A 16,587-nucleotide genomic window follows, 5' to 3' on the forward strand; every position below is an offset into this window, starting at 1 on the left:
GAGATGATTAATGGTGACAAATTTCAGAATATGTGACAGTCATTACCCCTCACATGCGTCTGTTCAGCTCGGCTACACAGTGTCCAGCAATTACATCACATAATGGGGGCTTACAGCTCCAGATGTCTTCACTTTACTCACAATGTCTGTCAGTCAGGCGGGAATACGAGGCAAAGCTGTAACTAATATTATATCAATAACCTTTGTAGATTTATATGGAAACACACAGTGTCAGTAGCACCATACGCAGGCTTTACCGTACCACACAAAGGTAGCTGGTAACAGTAGTCCGTGACCTAGGGACGGCTTAGAAGAATTGTAGGCCCTGGGGCCCTTGCTGCCCCGGCTCCCCACCCCATGGTACGTGCTCCTTGCCAGTGGATTCCTTCGGCCGCCGCAGGAGTCTGTACCATCTGCCCCCTTAATATGACCCTCCTAAAATGGCCACTGCACCATAATAGCAGCCATTTTTTTGGGGGGGGGGGGGGGACACACAACATTTTCAATGAGGGCTGGTGCGATGGAACAGCAGATAAGTATATTGTCTATGGTCCAGGCAGTGGAAGCAATAGCCTCCGCAGAGCCCAAGCACCCACAAGCCACTCAGTGCCTGGACCCCGCTGTGGCTATTGCTACCCCACTCCCCTGGGCCAACCCATTCACGAGAATAAATCATAGCTTACCCATCTTGTGGCCCCACGCCGTCTCTTCACATGCTTCCATACAGTGAAGGGCTGTCTGCACTCTGATTGGTAGATAGCTCCAGCCCATCCACCAATCAGCGTACTGATTTCCATTCCCTGTATGACTACAGGCTGGAAGGCAGGTAGAGAATGGTGCACTCTGATTGGTGGATAGCTCCAGCCATCCCCAGAATTCTATGAGTCTCATCCACACTCGCTGATCGGGCAGGATGAGCGCATTGAAAATCCAGCGACAGCATCTTCAGGGATAAAAGATGGGAATAAGGTCAAAACCTCCCCCGCGTCCATGGATTACTAATAAAATGAATTTCGTTTTATTCCGCAGAATCCTGCGCCATACAGATTTTTAGGAAATGATCATTTTTTTTAAAGCAATGGGTCTGGGTTCTTCCATTCAGATCCCTGGAGCTCTCCCATAGAGGACAAAACACATTTTCCGAGGACAGAGAGAGTGCACAAAATACCAAAGCAGATCCCTGAGCACTCTCTGGCTCTGGCTGACATTCTGAAACAATTACCACACAACAAGGAGGCTGCTGAAGTGGAGCCGTTTAATGCTGTGAGTCAGATTGCTGGGTGGTTCCAACAGCAGTCCCATGATATTAGGCCAGAGTGCTATGTAATGCCTGAGAGGACTCTCTCACGAGCCCTCTACACAGCACACAATGCACAGTAATAAACGGTGATCGGATTGGTTGCTATAGGTTACAACCGGGCCCTTTTACGTTCATTTTCAGGTCTTAAAATTTTATTATATTATTCATTGAGAAACCGTCATTCATGCTCAATAAATGGTTACAAATGACTGTGTACAGAGACTGGCCCTTATTCTGGTTCGTGCGGTACGGCCCGCGTGCGGCCGTACCGCCGATGTTTTCCGTCTGCACATGCGCAGAGGTCAATCTGCGCATGTGCAGGCGAATTCGCCGCACATAACGTTAGTACGCCGCAAAGGGGGCGTATAGGGGCGTGAGGGGCTTCATGCCCTCATTTCCCTATGTATACGCCCCGCGTTTCATGGGCGTTCCCATGCAAACGCGGGGCGTACGCATGGTAATGAGGCCATGACGCAACTCATGGGGGCGGAAAGCTGACGTCGCCGGATGTCAGCTTTCAGCCCCCATACAAGCTACCACACGGACGATTGTCCGTGTGGTCTCAGCTTGCGGGAGCTGCCGCGGCGTGCGGACCTGCCTTCGATGGTCGACGACCATCGAATGCAGGGGGCAGCTCCCACCATGGTGGAGGCGTACGCCTCCACCATTTTCATGCGGATCGGCAGCCGTCCGTGTACGGACGGCCGTGCCGATCCGTCTTGTAGGCGGGGATTCGTCTGGTGCGGTCGGAGCCGCATATGCGGCTCGACCGCACCAACCAGAATAAGGGCCACTGTGTATTATTTGCACATCTGCAGTTCTATGGGTTCATGTAATCCTTGTTAAAGGCTGCCACAGGGGCAATATAAGGCAACAACATATATAAAGTGATCCACAGACAGACTGCAACAGTGCCACCACTGGTGTGGAGTGTGAACTGCAGTCGTATGTCATTATGAATGGACCAAGTATATGATACCATGGTAACAATACCACTGTCCAGCTGCTGCTGCTGCTGCTGCTGCTGCTGCAACAACAACTCCTACCAGCTAGGGGGCAGCAGTGCTGCCATAACTCTTCATAAGAAACCACAACAATAACATATAATTAAATACAATTTACCTGTAACCTACACACTGAAAGCAGCTTTGTGAGCTCAAACGTTGTCCTCATAATGCAGTGAGGCATGAGCCACTTCAAGATCAATATTAGGGATGGCCATCGTTGCCTTTGCCATCGATGGTTGCTATCTATGGCAAAAGTGATGACCATCAATGTTTTTACATATCGATGGTCATCCATTTTCTTTGATTGCTTGGCCTGTAGGCCAATCAAAACATGTGGGCGGGGCTTCACAGGTGTCAGAGGCGGAGCTATGCTCCGTGTCCCAGCCTTCTGGGGAAAAAGCAAAGACAAAACTATTTGTTTAAGCTTGACATCGATGGTGGGAAATCGACAATAAACATCGGCCATAAACCATTGATGATTTTATAATCATCGATGGTAGATGACCATCCCTAATTAATATTCCTAAGGCATGAGAGATATAGTACCCACCAAGCAGCTCCTAAATTTCATGTTACAGGCCGGGGCCTGTCCCTGGACTTCCAGGTCTAAGACCCGAGTGTCCGTCTACGCATGCACATAGTGACCGTGGTGGCCATGGGGCATGCTGGGAGGAATCCGTGATGGATCCCTCAAACAGTGCTGTAGAGAGAAGCCCGTAGGCTTCTAAGGGGTATCGTCAGCTTTTGCTGGCGATACCCCTGCGCCGGGGTGTTTTAAAGCATTCAAAAATGGTAGTTAGGAGCTGACTAGTTGGTACTTTATCTCTCTCTCGCCAAGACCTAGCACTTCTGACCCCCAGTGAGATGAGAGTACCCATATGCTCAGCAAGCAATACATCGACATACCTATAATCACTGCATACTGGTATGTTCTGATAACAGTTGAATGATAGATATACAGTATTCTGCAATGACATGTTTGGAAGTGGTCATGTCAGCAGCTAAAACAGAGACCCCCTATCCCTCCCAACAGGGTCCAGGGAGAGACTCCTTCTATGTGGCTCATTTACTTATTTACATTGTCTTATATAGCGCAGCATATTCCGTCGCGCTTTACAATTGTAAACAGAGATAAAACAAAGTAGGTAGGAACAAACCGACATAGAGGTAGGAGGGCCCTGCTCGCACCCTTACATACTACAGGCTCAGAATCAGGAACTATAGTGTATACAACAAGTGCCCCCCCCCCCCCCCCCCTGCAGTACACTGTAATAAGGCCCTCTGGGCACATAGACGCTGCAGTATCACATCCTTAAAAAATCAATCACATGACAATATTATGCAACAAAGGGCTCGCAACTCTCACACAGCACACAACACATTGAAAGCAGATCTAATGCAGCTTGCTCAATTCACAAAGAGGAATACACACACATACTATATTATATATATATATATATATATATATATATATATATATATATATATATATATATATATATATATATATATACACACACACACGCATAGATGCCTGTATGTATATATTTGCACACACATCACAACCAGTTTGTGTACTATAGCGTTCCCATCCCATTCCCCAGGAACCGAATGCACCAGGATGGACCCCTACAGTTTAGAGCACAGTGGTATACGGATGCCGCCAGTATACACCGGCATTGGGTATACAGGGACACAAAGCCTGTTATTCCTATCCTGCTAGTGCCCAGAAGAATGACAAGCATGCATTCATTATCCAAATCTTCCCCAGCCTCCTACACTGGGATCAGGGACAAACAGGAGCAGGGCCTGTGGGTGGAAAGGGGATGGGGACAGCAGCTCTCATGCCTACATGGGGAGGAGATACAGGGATAAGGCTGGTACGGTTCCACAGCCTGAAAGTTTGGGAGCAGGGGTCTGCATAATGCAGCAAAGGAGACAGGACCTGGGCACATGGGAGATGTCATATTGGGTACAGCAGCATTTCACAGCATGGCAGGGAACCTGCTCACTCAGGATCCATCCTAGGCGGACCAGCCAGGTACAGCAGCACAGTGCTTGCACCTAGAATAGGACTCAGACGTGCAGTGGGGTTTATTATAGGTATAATCAGAATGATAGCGCTACATTGCTGGTTTTCTTGTGTCCTGTCCTCCATTATAGCAATTGGGGTATTTGCAGCATTGTGTGCATTTGTCATTGTTGCCTTGGCATTAGCAGTGCATCACTCACCTGGCCCGCAGAGCCTCTCGGAGCAGCCACCTGCACAAAATCCGGCCTTTAAATTCCGGCTGGTCCAGGATTCTCCTGTGCACACTTCATTGCAGTTCCCAGTATCCCACACTGTGCACAGCTTTTTCCCCGGCTCTGTGCACATTCCAGCGGGGAGGGAACAGATGGTGATCTCCTTGGTAACTGGCCTGAGCAACACTATTGGATGCAGGCGTCTGTCACCGATTGGGCTACCATTCTTTTTTTTTCCTCTCATTGTCCCCGTGCTTTGCAAATTTCTTAATGAAGGGACAAGCTGCTCCCAGCAATCCCAAACCATGGATGACAGGTGCTGAGTTTTTTTTTTCTCTCCCTACTTCGGTTACTTAAGCAGAGCAGCGGTCTGCAGCCTACAAGACTTAAAGGAGACCCAGGAGACTTTGTATAAGTCAGCAAAAAGAAATGCCATCTTCTGTAATCCCCCCGACTGGGGGAGGAACACTGTGCAAGGAGGAATCACTGTGCACTGTGCATTTACAGGCGAGGGAGAAGTTGTACTGTGCAGATGGTGGGAACAGAAAACAGGGACAATTCCAGGGAAGACTCTTTAAAACCAGCGTCTTTCCCTGGGTATCAGGGTCTGTAAACCATCGGCAAATCGTATATTCGCCCCTATGCGGATTCTGACAGACTTACATAAAATTCTTACAGGATAAGAGGCCAGGTGCACTAAGCTTCAAAAGTGATAAAATGGAGAATAATAAACAGCCAGCCAATCAGCTCCTACCTGCCATGCCACAGACTGTGTTTGAAAAATGACAGGCAGAATCCGATTGCATACCTCCCAACTTTCTTCTTGCTGGACACGGGACGTTGCTGATGCGCGTCGAAGTCGCGCCGAAAATTTTGGGGGCGTGGTATAATTTAAGGGGAATTGGCATATACTCGCGGCTCTCCCGCGAGGCCACACCCTATTTTGCCGCTATGGGGGCATGACCCAGAGGCTCGGTGAGCCTCTAGCCATGCCTCCAGCCCCCTGGCTGCGGGAATAGACGCTGTGCGCATGCGCACAGCGTTTATTCCCCGCTGCTTAGCAGCCGACAGGGGGGACTGCCAACAGCCCCCCCTCACCGCGGGACACAGCCGCCTGCAGGTGGGACAGCGGGACAGGCCCAATAATCGGGACTGTCCCGCGAAAATAGGGACTGTTGGGAGGTATGCGATTGGCTGGCTGTTTATCACTCTCCATTTTATCACTTTTGAAGCGCAGTGCATCTGTCCCAAAGTGACGGAAATTTCCGCAGCGTGCACCTTTAGCACAAAAGGTCCGTCTATATATAGGGTCCTGTAAATATGTACAGCTCAGAATCGCTGGCAGATGCTTGAAGCCGTGTGCATAGGGCCTTATTCAGAGTTGATCGCTGATCAGCGTCTTCACAATTCCGATGATTATGGAACGACTGTGTGTGTGCATTAGCTGTCTGGGCGGAATGGGCGCCCATAGCACCCAACCAATTTTGAGGTATCTTTTATGAAGTACATTCCATAAAATCAGAGGTAGCAGCTGATTGGTTGATGATATGACAGCTTCTCCACCTTTCTCACATCTCTATGTTGAAACTATATTATACTTACATTATGTATAACTAGTTAAAAGCCCTTTAAAATGACGGCTTCTGCAACATACTTTCACTTTGAGCTGTGACAGTTTTAACTTTCGCTTTGAGCTGTGAAAGTTTTTAGCCCACAAAATTCCCATCCCAGTCCCTATCTGCTCCTACCTCCAATCTCTGTCTTCACAGCTCCCTCTCGCCATATCCAGCAAGTATTAAAAAAAGTGTACCTGCAAAAATTGGTTTCACTTTCCGTTATGACATCTTTTAGCACACAAAGGAGTAATTTGGTCCATGGAGAGGCCTCTAGCGGTCACTGACAGTACTTCACGTCAGGAGTGAGGAGTAGTATATATATATATATATATATATATATATATATATAATATATATATATAAAACGCTGGGTGGAGCCTCTGACTCACATGACTGACTCACATGACAGAGAACCAGCCCAGTGAGCCCACAGTGCAAGACACCCTCTGCCTCCACAGCCACCAGGTGGGCCCACCCCCCCCCCCCCCCCCCGCGCGGCACACACACCCCCACCCCCGTGACCCCCCTCCCGCGATTCGCGGCAAACCCCCCCCCCGCAACTTGTGGCAAACACCCCCCCCTCCCGCAATTCGCGGCACCTACCTGCGACCCCCCCTCCCGCTATTCGCGGAAGCCCCCCACCTCCCCCCTCCCGGCGATTCATGGCAACCCCAGGATTAAATGGCACATGCAAAACACTGACATGGCTATGGTCGACAATGAAAAAGGTTGACATGAGTTTTTGAAGATTTACTTTTCATTTTTTGAATGTTTTCATATTGATTCTCATGTGTCGACATGGACACCAATAAAGTGCCACACTTATGTCAACATTTACATGTGTTGACCTTTCTGTGTTAATTTTTTTTTGTGGCGATTCGCGGCACACCCCCCCCCCCCCCCTTGTATGATATACAACACCTGTTCTGTTTTACTGTACAGTAGGTGTTTTAAGTCAGATCTTTTACTGCAATTCGCGGACCCCTCGCTCCCCCTCCCGCGATTCACGCCCCCCTCCCACGATTCACGGCACCCCCCCCCCCCACACCCACAAGTGTCACTGTACCCTCCACACTATCAATGTACATCTTGCTCTGTAACTGCTTTTTAATTAAACAAAACAATACACACCTCCTTCCACATCATATGCTCTCTATTTAACACATTTCACCTATAACTCAAGTTGCAATACAGGCATCTTTCATACAATTCTAACCATCTTTCTCACAATACAAACGTTCACAAATTAAGGGGGGGCAGCCCCTTACGACGGTGTGAAGAGCGCCCGTAGGGCGCGATGAATCACAGAGTATATATATATATATATATATATATATATATATATATATTTATATTTACTTGGTTCTAATAAACAAGCAAATCATCTTATTCAGTTTTAAAATATTAATAACAACAACATAAGAAATCATTGAATTTTTAATCATCTAATATTTTTATGACTACAGAGACGCTTGCACATCAATAATGGGGATCTAATTACATTTGCACACATTATTCACGGATGCCCATAAATCATGGTGATAAACTGGTAACTAGGACCCTGACCAACGCTATACATGGTCTTTATATCATGTACCAGGTCCCCAAAATCCGATTAACACGTATTAAACGTCTCTGAGGTGACCGGGTCATTGTGTAATGTGACAGAATGATGAATTTGGTGGTAGAAATGAACTGGTTAATATATAAAATATGGACTTCTCACATACCCTATAGAAGGGACTCACAAGACCCTTAAATAATCAGTTAAATACATAGGAAAACAATACAGAAGCAAACAAAATATCCAAGGTCACCCCTGAATATAAATCATCTATTCTCGAGACATAGCAGTGTAGCAAGCTTTAGAGAATGTGTTATAAACAAAAAATATCATTTATACTTCAAAATGCACACGAACTACAAACTGGGTTAAAACTACCTGGATTTAAAGGGGCAATAATACAAATACAAAACAGGTCTTTTTTTAAATACAAAAATATTTAGTCACTGACGGATTCATTTTAGAAGCCCTTTCATTGCAGTGGCCTTTCTACAAGGTAGAAACGCCATTGAAATGAATGAGCCGATGAAATGAATGGGAAATCCTCTGTGCTGTATTGTATGCCTATTTAAGGGGGCAATATTGCTACATACAAAGCCTGATTTTTAATACTAAATTATTTATTCCCAAATTGATTCACTTGAGCAGCCCTTCCACTGTGCTGGCCTTTCTCCAATCCAGAAACACCATTGAAATGAATGAGCCAATGAAATGGGAAAACCTTTGTGCTGTATCCCATCAGATACACTTGCAAAACGCATGTGTGCTTGACCAGCGCATATCAATCTAGAATATATATGTCTAGTGTCTGTGTGACTCCGAAACACTGCCATCTGTTGCCAGCAAGTGAAACTACATCTACTAGCTTTCGAAGCATTAGCTTCGAGCGGGCCTACTAGTTGTTAATATGCTGCATTTGAACCACACATTAAATGCATTTTGCTTTCTCCATGACCCTAAATAGATTGCAACTGTGTATGGACAGTTTAGACCAATGGGAGAGGAGTGTGAGGGTCTGAGAGGCAGATGTATGAAGCAGTGATAAGGGAGGAGAACTGAGCCAGTGGAGAAGTGCCCAATCAGCACTTAAGTAACATCTATAATTTGCATACATTATACAGAGCAGTTGATTGGTTGCCATGGGCAACTTCTCCACTGGCTCACTTCTCCCTTATCACTGCTTCATACGTCTGCCCTGAATTACTCTGTGCTGCTGTAGATGTTCAGAGGACCTGATTGGCTGGAGGTTGTTCTATACCCAGTCTTTGAAACACTGGGAGATATGTGGGAGACGCTATTGAGCGATTATTATTAGCGCACTGCCTGTGACATCAGCAAGGAACCACGTCGCCATTTTTTTTTTTTATATCGATGGCAGGCGACCATCTTTCACTTTGAGAAGGTACAAAGATTCCACAAGTTAATATAAACTATAGGCCCGGGGGACGTAGCAGCAGCAGCAGGCCACGCCCCCACGGATTCAGCCACACCCCCAGCCTAGCATGACCAAGCCGCCTTTCTGCCGCACGCACGGTCCCAAAGAACAGAAAAAGAATTGTTTCTGTAAGCAACAAATCCAGTAAATTCTAGAACGCAGGAATCACACTGAACGTGATCAATTCTTTCCTATCGCGGCCATAACAATATTAATCTTTCTGTCTTTATCGTTTCCCCAAGAATACATTTTAAATCGGCCTGTTTTCTAAAGCCGAAAGCCTTACGCAGTTCATCAGGACAATAAATAATTCCGGCTTCAATTAAACCTCACCAAACAACGAACAAAAAAACCATAAACCCATTAAATAATAATTATAACCCAACATACTAATAATAAAACAAAACAGAATGATTGTATTATGTTCAGAAAGTCCTGAATACAGATGGCAATAAAGAACATTACATACAGAGGAGGAAGGAACTGGTGGGTGGGTGGGTTTTTAAATTCAATTAAAAGTTTCTGTGCCTCATTAAAAACAGATAGAAGCGACAATACTCACACCCCCCCATGGGTCGCTCCCTCGGGTGTCTCTATGTCTCCGAGGCTGGGACGGTTGCCAGAGGCCTCCCACCCATCCCAAATTCTCTCTTAGAACCTTACGTCTCGTTACAGACCCAGCACGAATGTTAATTAAGGCAGCCGTATAGGAAATGCTGTATATTTGGTAAAGCTGCAAACAATTTTCAACCACAGGAAACTTGCAAGAATATTTCAAAACACGGGAGGAAGCTGTCCCTTTGACTTGTGCGTTTGGATTGTTTTTAAGTCCCCTTACCTTCCCAGCTTCCTCGCCGCGCTGAGACTGTGCATTGTTTATAAACGGATTCATCAGTACTGGGTTCCGTAGCATAGAACGTAACGGAAGGCGTTGTATGTGCCGTATAGTCCAGTTTCCTTATTTGTGTATGAAATAGAGGATAGGATTGTATCTCGCAATTATACGAAGTGGTTTTATTGACAAATATCTGCGAGGAGATAGCCACCGCATATACAGAAAGAGAAAACGGCCCATGCAAACTGGCGAATGGATCACTAACCGCTATCCACTCGCTGAACCATACGCAAATCACGGAACATCAAAGAGACTTTGGTGCAATTCTTAGTAGCTCTGAGGGGATTCGGTATGAAATCCCGAATGGGTCATAATACCGACAAGGACAAAATCCCGACAAGGACAAAATCCCGACAAGGACAAAATCCCGACATTTAAAGTCCCGACAAGGGCCCTTATTCTGATCGGTGCGGCCGGAGCCGCATATGCGGCTCCGACCGCACAGACGAATCCCCGCCTTGCATACGGATCGCCACCTCCGTCCGTACGCGGATATGTGGCGATCCGTATGAAAGTGGACGGGGATACGCCTCCTCCACCTTGGGAGCAGCCCCTGCATTCGATGGTCGCAGACCATCGAATGCAGGGCCGCACGCTCCACCAGGTCCCGCAACACAAGACCACACGGACACTTGTCCGTGTGAAATCTTGTATTGGGGCGGGCAGCTGACATCCGGCGATGTCAGCTGCCCGCCCCCTACACGCGCGTCACGGCCTCATTACCATGCATACGCCCCGCGTTTGCATGGGAACGCCCATGAAACGCGGGGCGTATGCATAGGGAAATGAGGCTAAGTAGCCCCTCACGCCCCTATCCGCCCCCTTTGCGGCGGTCAAAAAAAGTGTGCGGCGATTTCGCCTGCACATGCGCAGAGTGCCCTCTGCACATGCGCAGAGCGAAAACATCGGCGGAACGGCCGCATGCGGCCGTTACCGATCCGATCAAAGGAGACAATCCCGACACTTAAAATCCCGACAGGGTCAAAATACCGACATATAGAATGTCAGGTGAAACAGTCAACATGACTTTCCGTCGACAGGTCGACATGGGTTTTTTCACTATTTTTTTTACCCCAATGTTGACACAGTTGACATGGACACAGTTGGAAGTGAACCGCAGCCCCTCGCTTCACTCGTTTTGCTTTGGGCACTATTTTATTCTCCCACCACGCCCTAGTGGATGGTAGGGCATGAAATACCGCCTGTCGGCACATGTCGGGTCAACAAACAGTGAAAAAACCCATGGCGACCTCGCGACCTGTTGAGGGAAAGTCATGTCGACTGTTTGACCTGTACATTCTATATGTCGGTATTTTGACGGGATTTTAAATGTCGGGATTTCGTCCTTCGCAGTATTATGACCCATTCGGGATTTTGACCGTCGGCATTTTAACTGAATCCCCTCTGAGGCTGTCAATAATCTGTGACTGTACAGGCTGAATGAGGCCGGGGCGGATGTCAGAGATCCGGTCAGAAAATGGCCATTTACCACCCCCAAAATGGCCGATTTCCACCCCCAGAAGCTGAACGCTGTTCATATGCATATGCATGGTGCGTGCACCCACTGCGAATAGTCTGATCGCTGGGTGCGGGGTGGAGAGGGGCATGGGGCGGCCCCATTAGCATATGGGAATGCCCACCTTTTCATGGGCGTTCCCATGAGGCCGTGACATGGGAGCCGGGGGGCGGGCAGCTGACATCACCGGTTGTCAGCTGCCCGCCCACTTCCTTCTGAAAATGCGCGCATATGTAAGGGTGCCTGAGAGCACCCTTACATATACGTGCATGCTCATCATCATTTGATGGTTGCCGACCATCGAATGATGTGGGTGCCCCCACCCCCCGCAGGCTTACACCCATTCGCATGCCATGCGAAGGCACGTGCCTTGCGAATGGCCAGCCGGCGTACCACCATTCCCAAGGCCGGGTTAGGTTGACTCGCAAGGGTGCAAATACACATCCGAGTGAATCAACCAGAACCACCCCCAATGTGTTTTCCCTTACAAGGCTCATGGTAGAAACCAAAAAAACATCTCTAATAATAGCCCCAACTTTAATGATGGCGCTCAGCGCGGTTTCCACAAATCTACGCTCGTGGCGACTTCCTAATTTATCTATGTGACAGGAAATTTTCTCAGCTCTGGAAAATGTCAACTTTGTCCTAAAAGAAGGAGAAAAGAAAAACCACGGTTTTCTGGAAAAAAGGACCCATTGTGTGCAAATCTGGTGGTGAGGGCAGACGCGGGGAACGCGCCTCTATAGCAGCGGCACTAATCCTTAATCCTAATTTACTTATGGTTAACCCTTTCAGCCAGCAAATGGACAATACGCCCGCATTTTAAACTGGCCTGGTTTCTGGTCTTCTTATGTAATGAATACATGTCAGTGCCAGATTAAGCCTTCGGGGGGCCCGGGGCACTCCCAACATGACCCTCTCCAGGAGGGACAGAATGCTCTGTTTCTGGACTTCCATCTTAATTTATGATTGTCATCACCTGTTTTAAACAGGGTAATTGAAAAGAAAGGTGTTTAAGCACAGGTGATGGTAATCCATAAATTAAGAAGAAAGTCCAGAAACAGAGCAATGTGTCCCTCCTGGAGAGGGTCATGTTGGGTATGCACCTCCCTCCCTCCCTCCCTCCCTCCCCCCCCCCCCCCCATTCACGGCATCCCCACGATTAAATGGCACATGCAAAACACTGACATGGCTATGGTCGACAATGAAAAAGGTTGACAAGATTTATTTTTCACTTTTTCATATTCATTCTCATGTGTCGACATGGACACCAATGAAGTGCCACACTTATGTCAACATTTACATGTGTTGACCTTTCTGTGTTGATTTTTTCTTGTGGCGATTCGCGGCAACCCCCGCGACCCCCCTCCCGATATTTGCAGCACACCCCCCGCAATTCGCGGCACCCCCGGTGACTCCCGCGATTCGCGGCCTCACCCCGTGACACCCCCCCTCCTGCGATTCGCGGCACCCCGCGACTCCCCCTCCCACGATTCGCGCCAACCCCCTGGCCCCCCCTCCCGCTGTTCACAGTGCCCCCCACGACCCCCCTACCGCGATTCCCCACCCCTGACCCCCCCTCCTGTCATTGCGGAAACCCCCCGCGACCCACCCTCCCGGGATTCACTGCAACCCCCCGCCCCCCCACGATTCGCGGCACCCACACCCACCCCTCCCGCGACCCCCCCTCCCGCAATTCACGGCATCCAGCCACGAACCCTCCTCCCGTGATTCGGGGACACCCCTCACCTCCTCCCTCCCCCCCCACCCCCGCGCGCGATTCATGGCAACCCCAGGATTAAATGGCACATGCAAAACACTGGCACGGCTATGGTCGACAATGAAAACGGTTGACATGAGTTTTTGAAGATTTATTTTTCTTTTTTTGAATGTTTTCATATTCATTCTCATGTGTCGACATGGACACCGATGAAGTGCCACACTTATGTCAACATTTATATGTGTTGAACTTTCTGTGTTGATTTTTTCTTGTAGCAATTTTTTTCCAGTGACAACTATGAACTATGTGCACGTCAACCTACACATCATCAACCAATTCTTTGTATAATATATAACACCTGTTCTGTTTTACTGTAGGTGTTTTAAGTCAGATCTTTTACTGCTAATATTACTGTTTATGTAAATGCATTCTGAATGACAGCAACATCCTACCATTTTTCTACAAGAATATATAACCAACTAGGTGATTCATTGCGCCCCGTGACCCCCCCTCCCACAATTCACGGACCCCCCGCGCACCCCCCCTCCCGCGATTCGCAACCCCCCCTCGCGCAATTCACGCCCCCTCCCACGCTTTGCGGACCCCCGCCCTCTCCCGCGATTCGCCGACACCTGCGCCCCCTCCCTCCCTTGATTCACGGCAACCCCCGCGCCCCTCCCGCAATTCACGGCACCCCTAAGCCCCTCTTTAGTCCCCCGTATACTCACACACGCCTATCACTACCCAGCTTCCTGCTCTCCTGAACCGTAACTTCCACCACTGGGGAGTCGCTGACGCTGTTTTGCCCACATGCCCCTATCATGCCTCATAGCCCAGCATCCTGCTCTCATGCACCCGAACTCCCACCCAGTAGGAGGAGACACTGACTAAGGGCCACCATCCTGTACTGCCACGATGGACCCTCACCCACTGACAGAAGCTGCACAGTATCTCCCACCCTCCTCTTTAGTCCCCCTTATGCCCACACACCCCTATCACTACCCAGCCTCCTGTTTTCCTGTGTCGTGACCTCCGCCAGTGGGGAGCCGCTGACTCAGAAACACCCTACTATACTATTGCACACACACACCTAAACAACATGCACACACAGCCCCCCCCCCCCCCCCACACCCACAAATGTCACTGTACCATCCACACTATCAATGTACATCTTACTTTGTAACCGCTTTTTAATTAAACAAAACAATACAATACACACCCCCTTGCACATCATATGCTCTCTATTTAACACATTTCACCTATAACTCAAGTTGCAATACAGGCCATCTTTCATACAATTCTAACCATCTTTCTCATATACAAATGTTCACAAATTAAGGGGGCGCAGCCCCTTACGACGGTGTGAAGAGCGCCCGTAGGGCGCGATGAATCACCTAGTATATATATATATATATATATATATATATATATATACACACACACATACACACACACACATACCACATGAAAAGCCTGTGTTTGACCATCTGCAACTGACTCTGTAGGACTGTAAAAGACCCAGTGCTGCCTCGGATTATAAACCCTCCCATGACTAGGCTGCTGCTGCTGTCCTCCATAGGCCTGAGAATCAAAGAATGAACTCTACCAATCAGAGCTCAGCACAAACCTCTCAGCCTCTGTCCTCTTGTGCAAAGTGTCATGGGACTTGGTCAACTCCCAGTAATTGCCTTGGCACCCCATGCTCGGCACCATTAATCATTGTGTCATTGGCAGATAGGTGAAGCTGCAGCACTTCCCCACTCCCATGCACAAAAACTTTAGCTAAACAAACAAAAAAAAAATACATATTTTTTTTAAATACATGCCAACCACAGGGGGCCCCTAGCTAGAGGGGGGCCCAGGGGTACTGACCCCTTTTGCCCCTGATAGATCAAAGGGTTGACAGTAATAAGGTCCAAGGCACAAGGCTGACATAGGAAAAAGTTTGACACAAGCAGAATGTAGACACGGAAACCGCTACCACGACACTCGGCACAAGTATGATAACGTTAAAAAAATATATAAAAAATAAATAAAATTGTGAGAGATTTGGTAAGAAATCTCCAGTTTTTTTAAAGCGGCAATCATTTACACCTAGTTTTACAACTGGTTTTGCAGGGCAAATGATTGCCGCTTTAAAAAAACTGGAGATTTCTTACCAAATCTCTCACTTTCTGAATCTCTCATCCTATTAAATCTCACCCAAAGTCTACTTTTTTTTTATCTGACGCTCATTATTACCCTAATAAGGAGCGTCTCTCGCAGTCTTGCTGTCTTGTGTACACTAGAGGCACTAGAGTCATAGGCCAATCAGTCGACTCTAAAGGCCCCCATACACTAGGGCGACTTGTCCTTAGGACAAGTCGCCCCCGACTTCCCCCTGTGCTTCCCCGGCTGCTCCTTGGGGGAGCTTGATTAGATTGGCACTTGATGTGCCATTTTTTACATGTGATAAATCGTCTCGATTTATCACATGTAAAAAACCCGGGGAGCAGGGGGGGGGGGGGGCTACAGAGCAGGGCTGCTGGTGGGAGCAGGGGGGGCTGGGGACGCTGCGGGGGACACAGGCGGCATAGAGCAGGGCAGAGGGAGCCGGGAGCTGTCAGTGCTAGAAAAAAAAGCCTATACAATGAATGGGCAGCCTGTGATTGGCTGAGCGATCTCTCAGCCAATTGCTGACTGGCTGAGAGAGCGCTCAGCCAATCACAGGCCGCCCATTCATTGTATGGGCTTTTTTTTTTATTCAGTACTGACAGCTCCCGGCTCCCCCTGCCTGGCTCTATGCCGCCTGTGTCCCCCGCAGCGTCCCCAGCCCCCCTGCTCCCTCCACCGCCGCGCCGCCCCACTAGGTCCCAAGTCGGGTGGTCGGACGTGCAGCAGGTCCGACCACCCGACGCAGATCCGATGCGCACGGGACCGCGCATCGGATCTGAGGTGACATCAAAACTAGCCGATATTGGTCCGATTTCGTCCAGATCCGACTGATCTGGCCGAAATCTGACCAAAATCGGCTAGTGTATGGGGGCCTTTAGGGTATAGGTCATATTTTCAAAAGACTGGCTGGCCGCTGATTCGCTGAAAGAATTCTATTGAAAATATATATTTTTAATTCTGCTGCGCCCGCTTCCCGCTGCCTGGCACCTGCCCAGCAGTCCGGGGTGTGCCAGCAGTGCTTAACCGACTGGCACACACCTATGTATCAGACCAAATACATAGTGGGTGCTAAAAAGCACCCGTGATGTGCGGTTGATGGGTCCGATCCAATAAATTTTCTGTGCAGCGAGTTCAAT

General features: G+C 48.4%; 1 protein-coding gene across 2 annotated transcripts in view; it reads right to left on the bottom strand.

The window, feature by feature from the left end:
* Window positions 1–16,587, bottom strand: part of FGD4 (FYVE, RhoGEF and PH domain containing 4) — a 92,581-nt gene that overhangs the window by 55,640 nt on the left and 20,354 nt on the right. The window contains exon 1 of one of the 2 annotated variants that reach the window (XM_083181315.1): window positions 4,540–4,810. The exons of the other annotated variant lie outside the window; for it this stretch is intronic. Within the exon in view, the coding sequence (XP_083037441.1) occupies window positions 4,540–4,795 (256 nt within the window). The 5' untranslated portion in view covers window positions 4,796–4,810. Of the gene's footprint in view, window positions 1–4,539; window positions 4,811–16,587 lie in introns of those variants that run through there. 2 annotated transcript variants of the gene reach the window in all.

Source organism: Crinia signifera, chromosome 4, assembly GCF_055691185.1.
Source record: "Crinia signifera chromosome 4, ASM5569118v1, whole genome shotgun sequence".
NCBI lineage: Eukaryota > Metazoa > Chordata > Amphibia > Anura > Myobatrachidae > Crinia > Crinia signifera.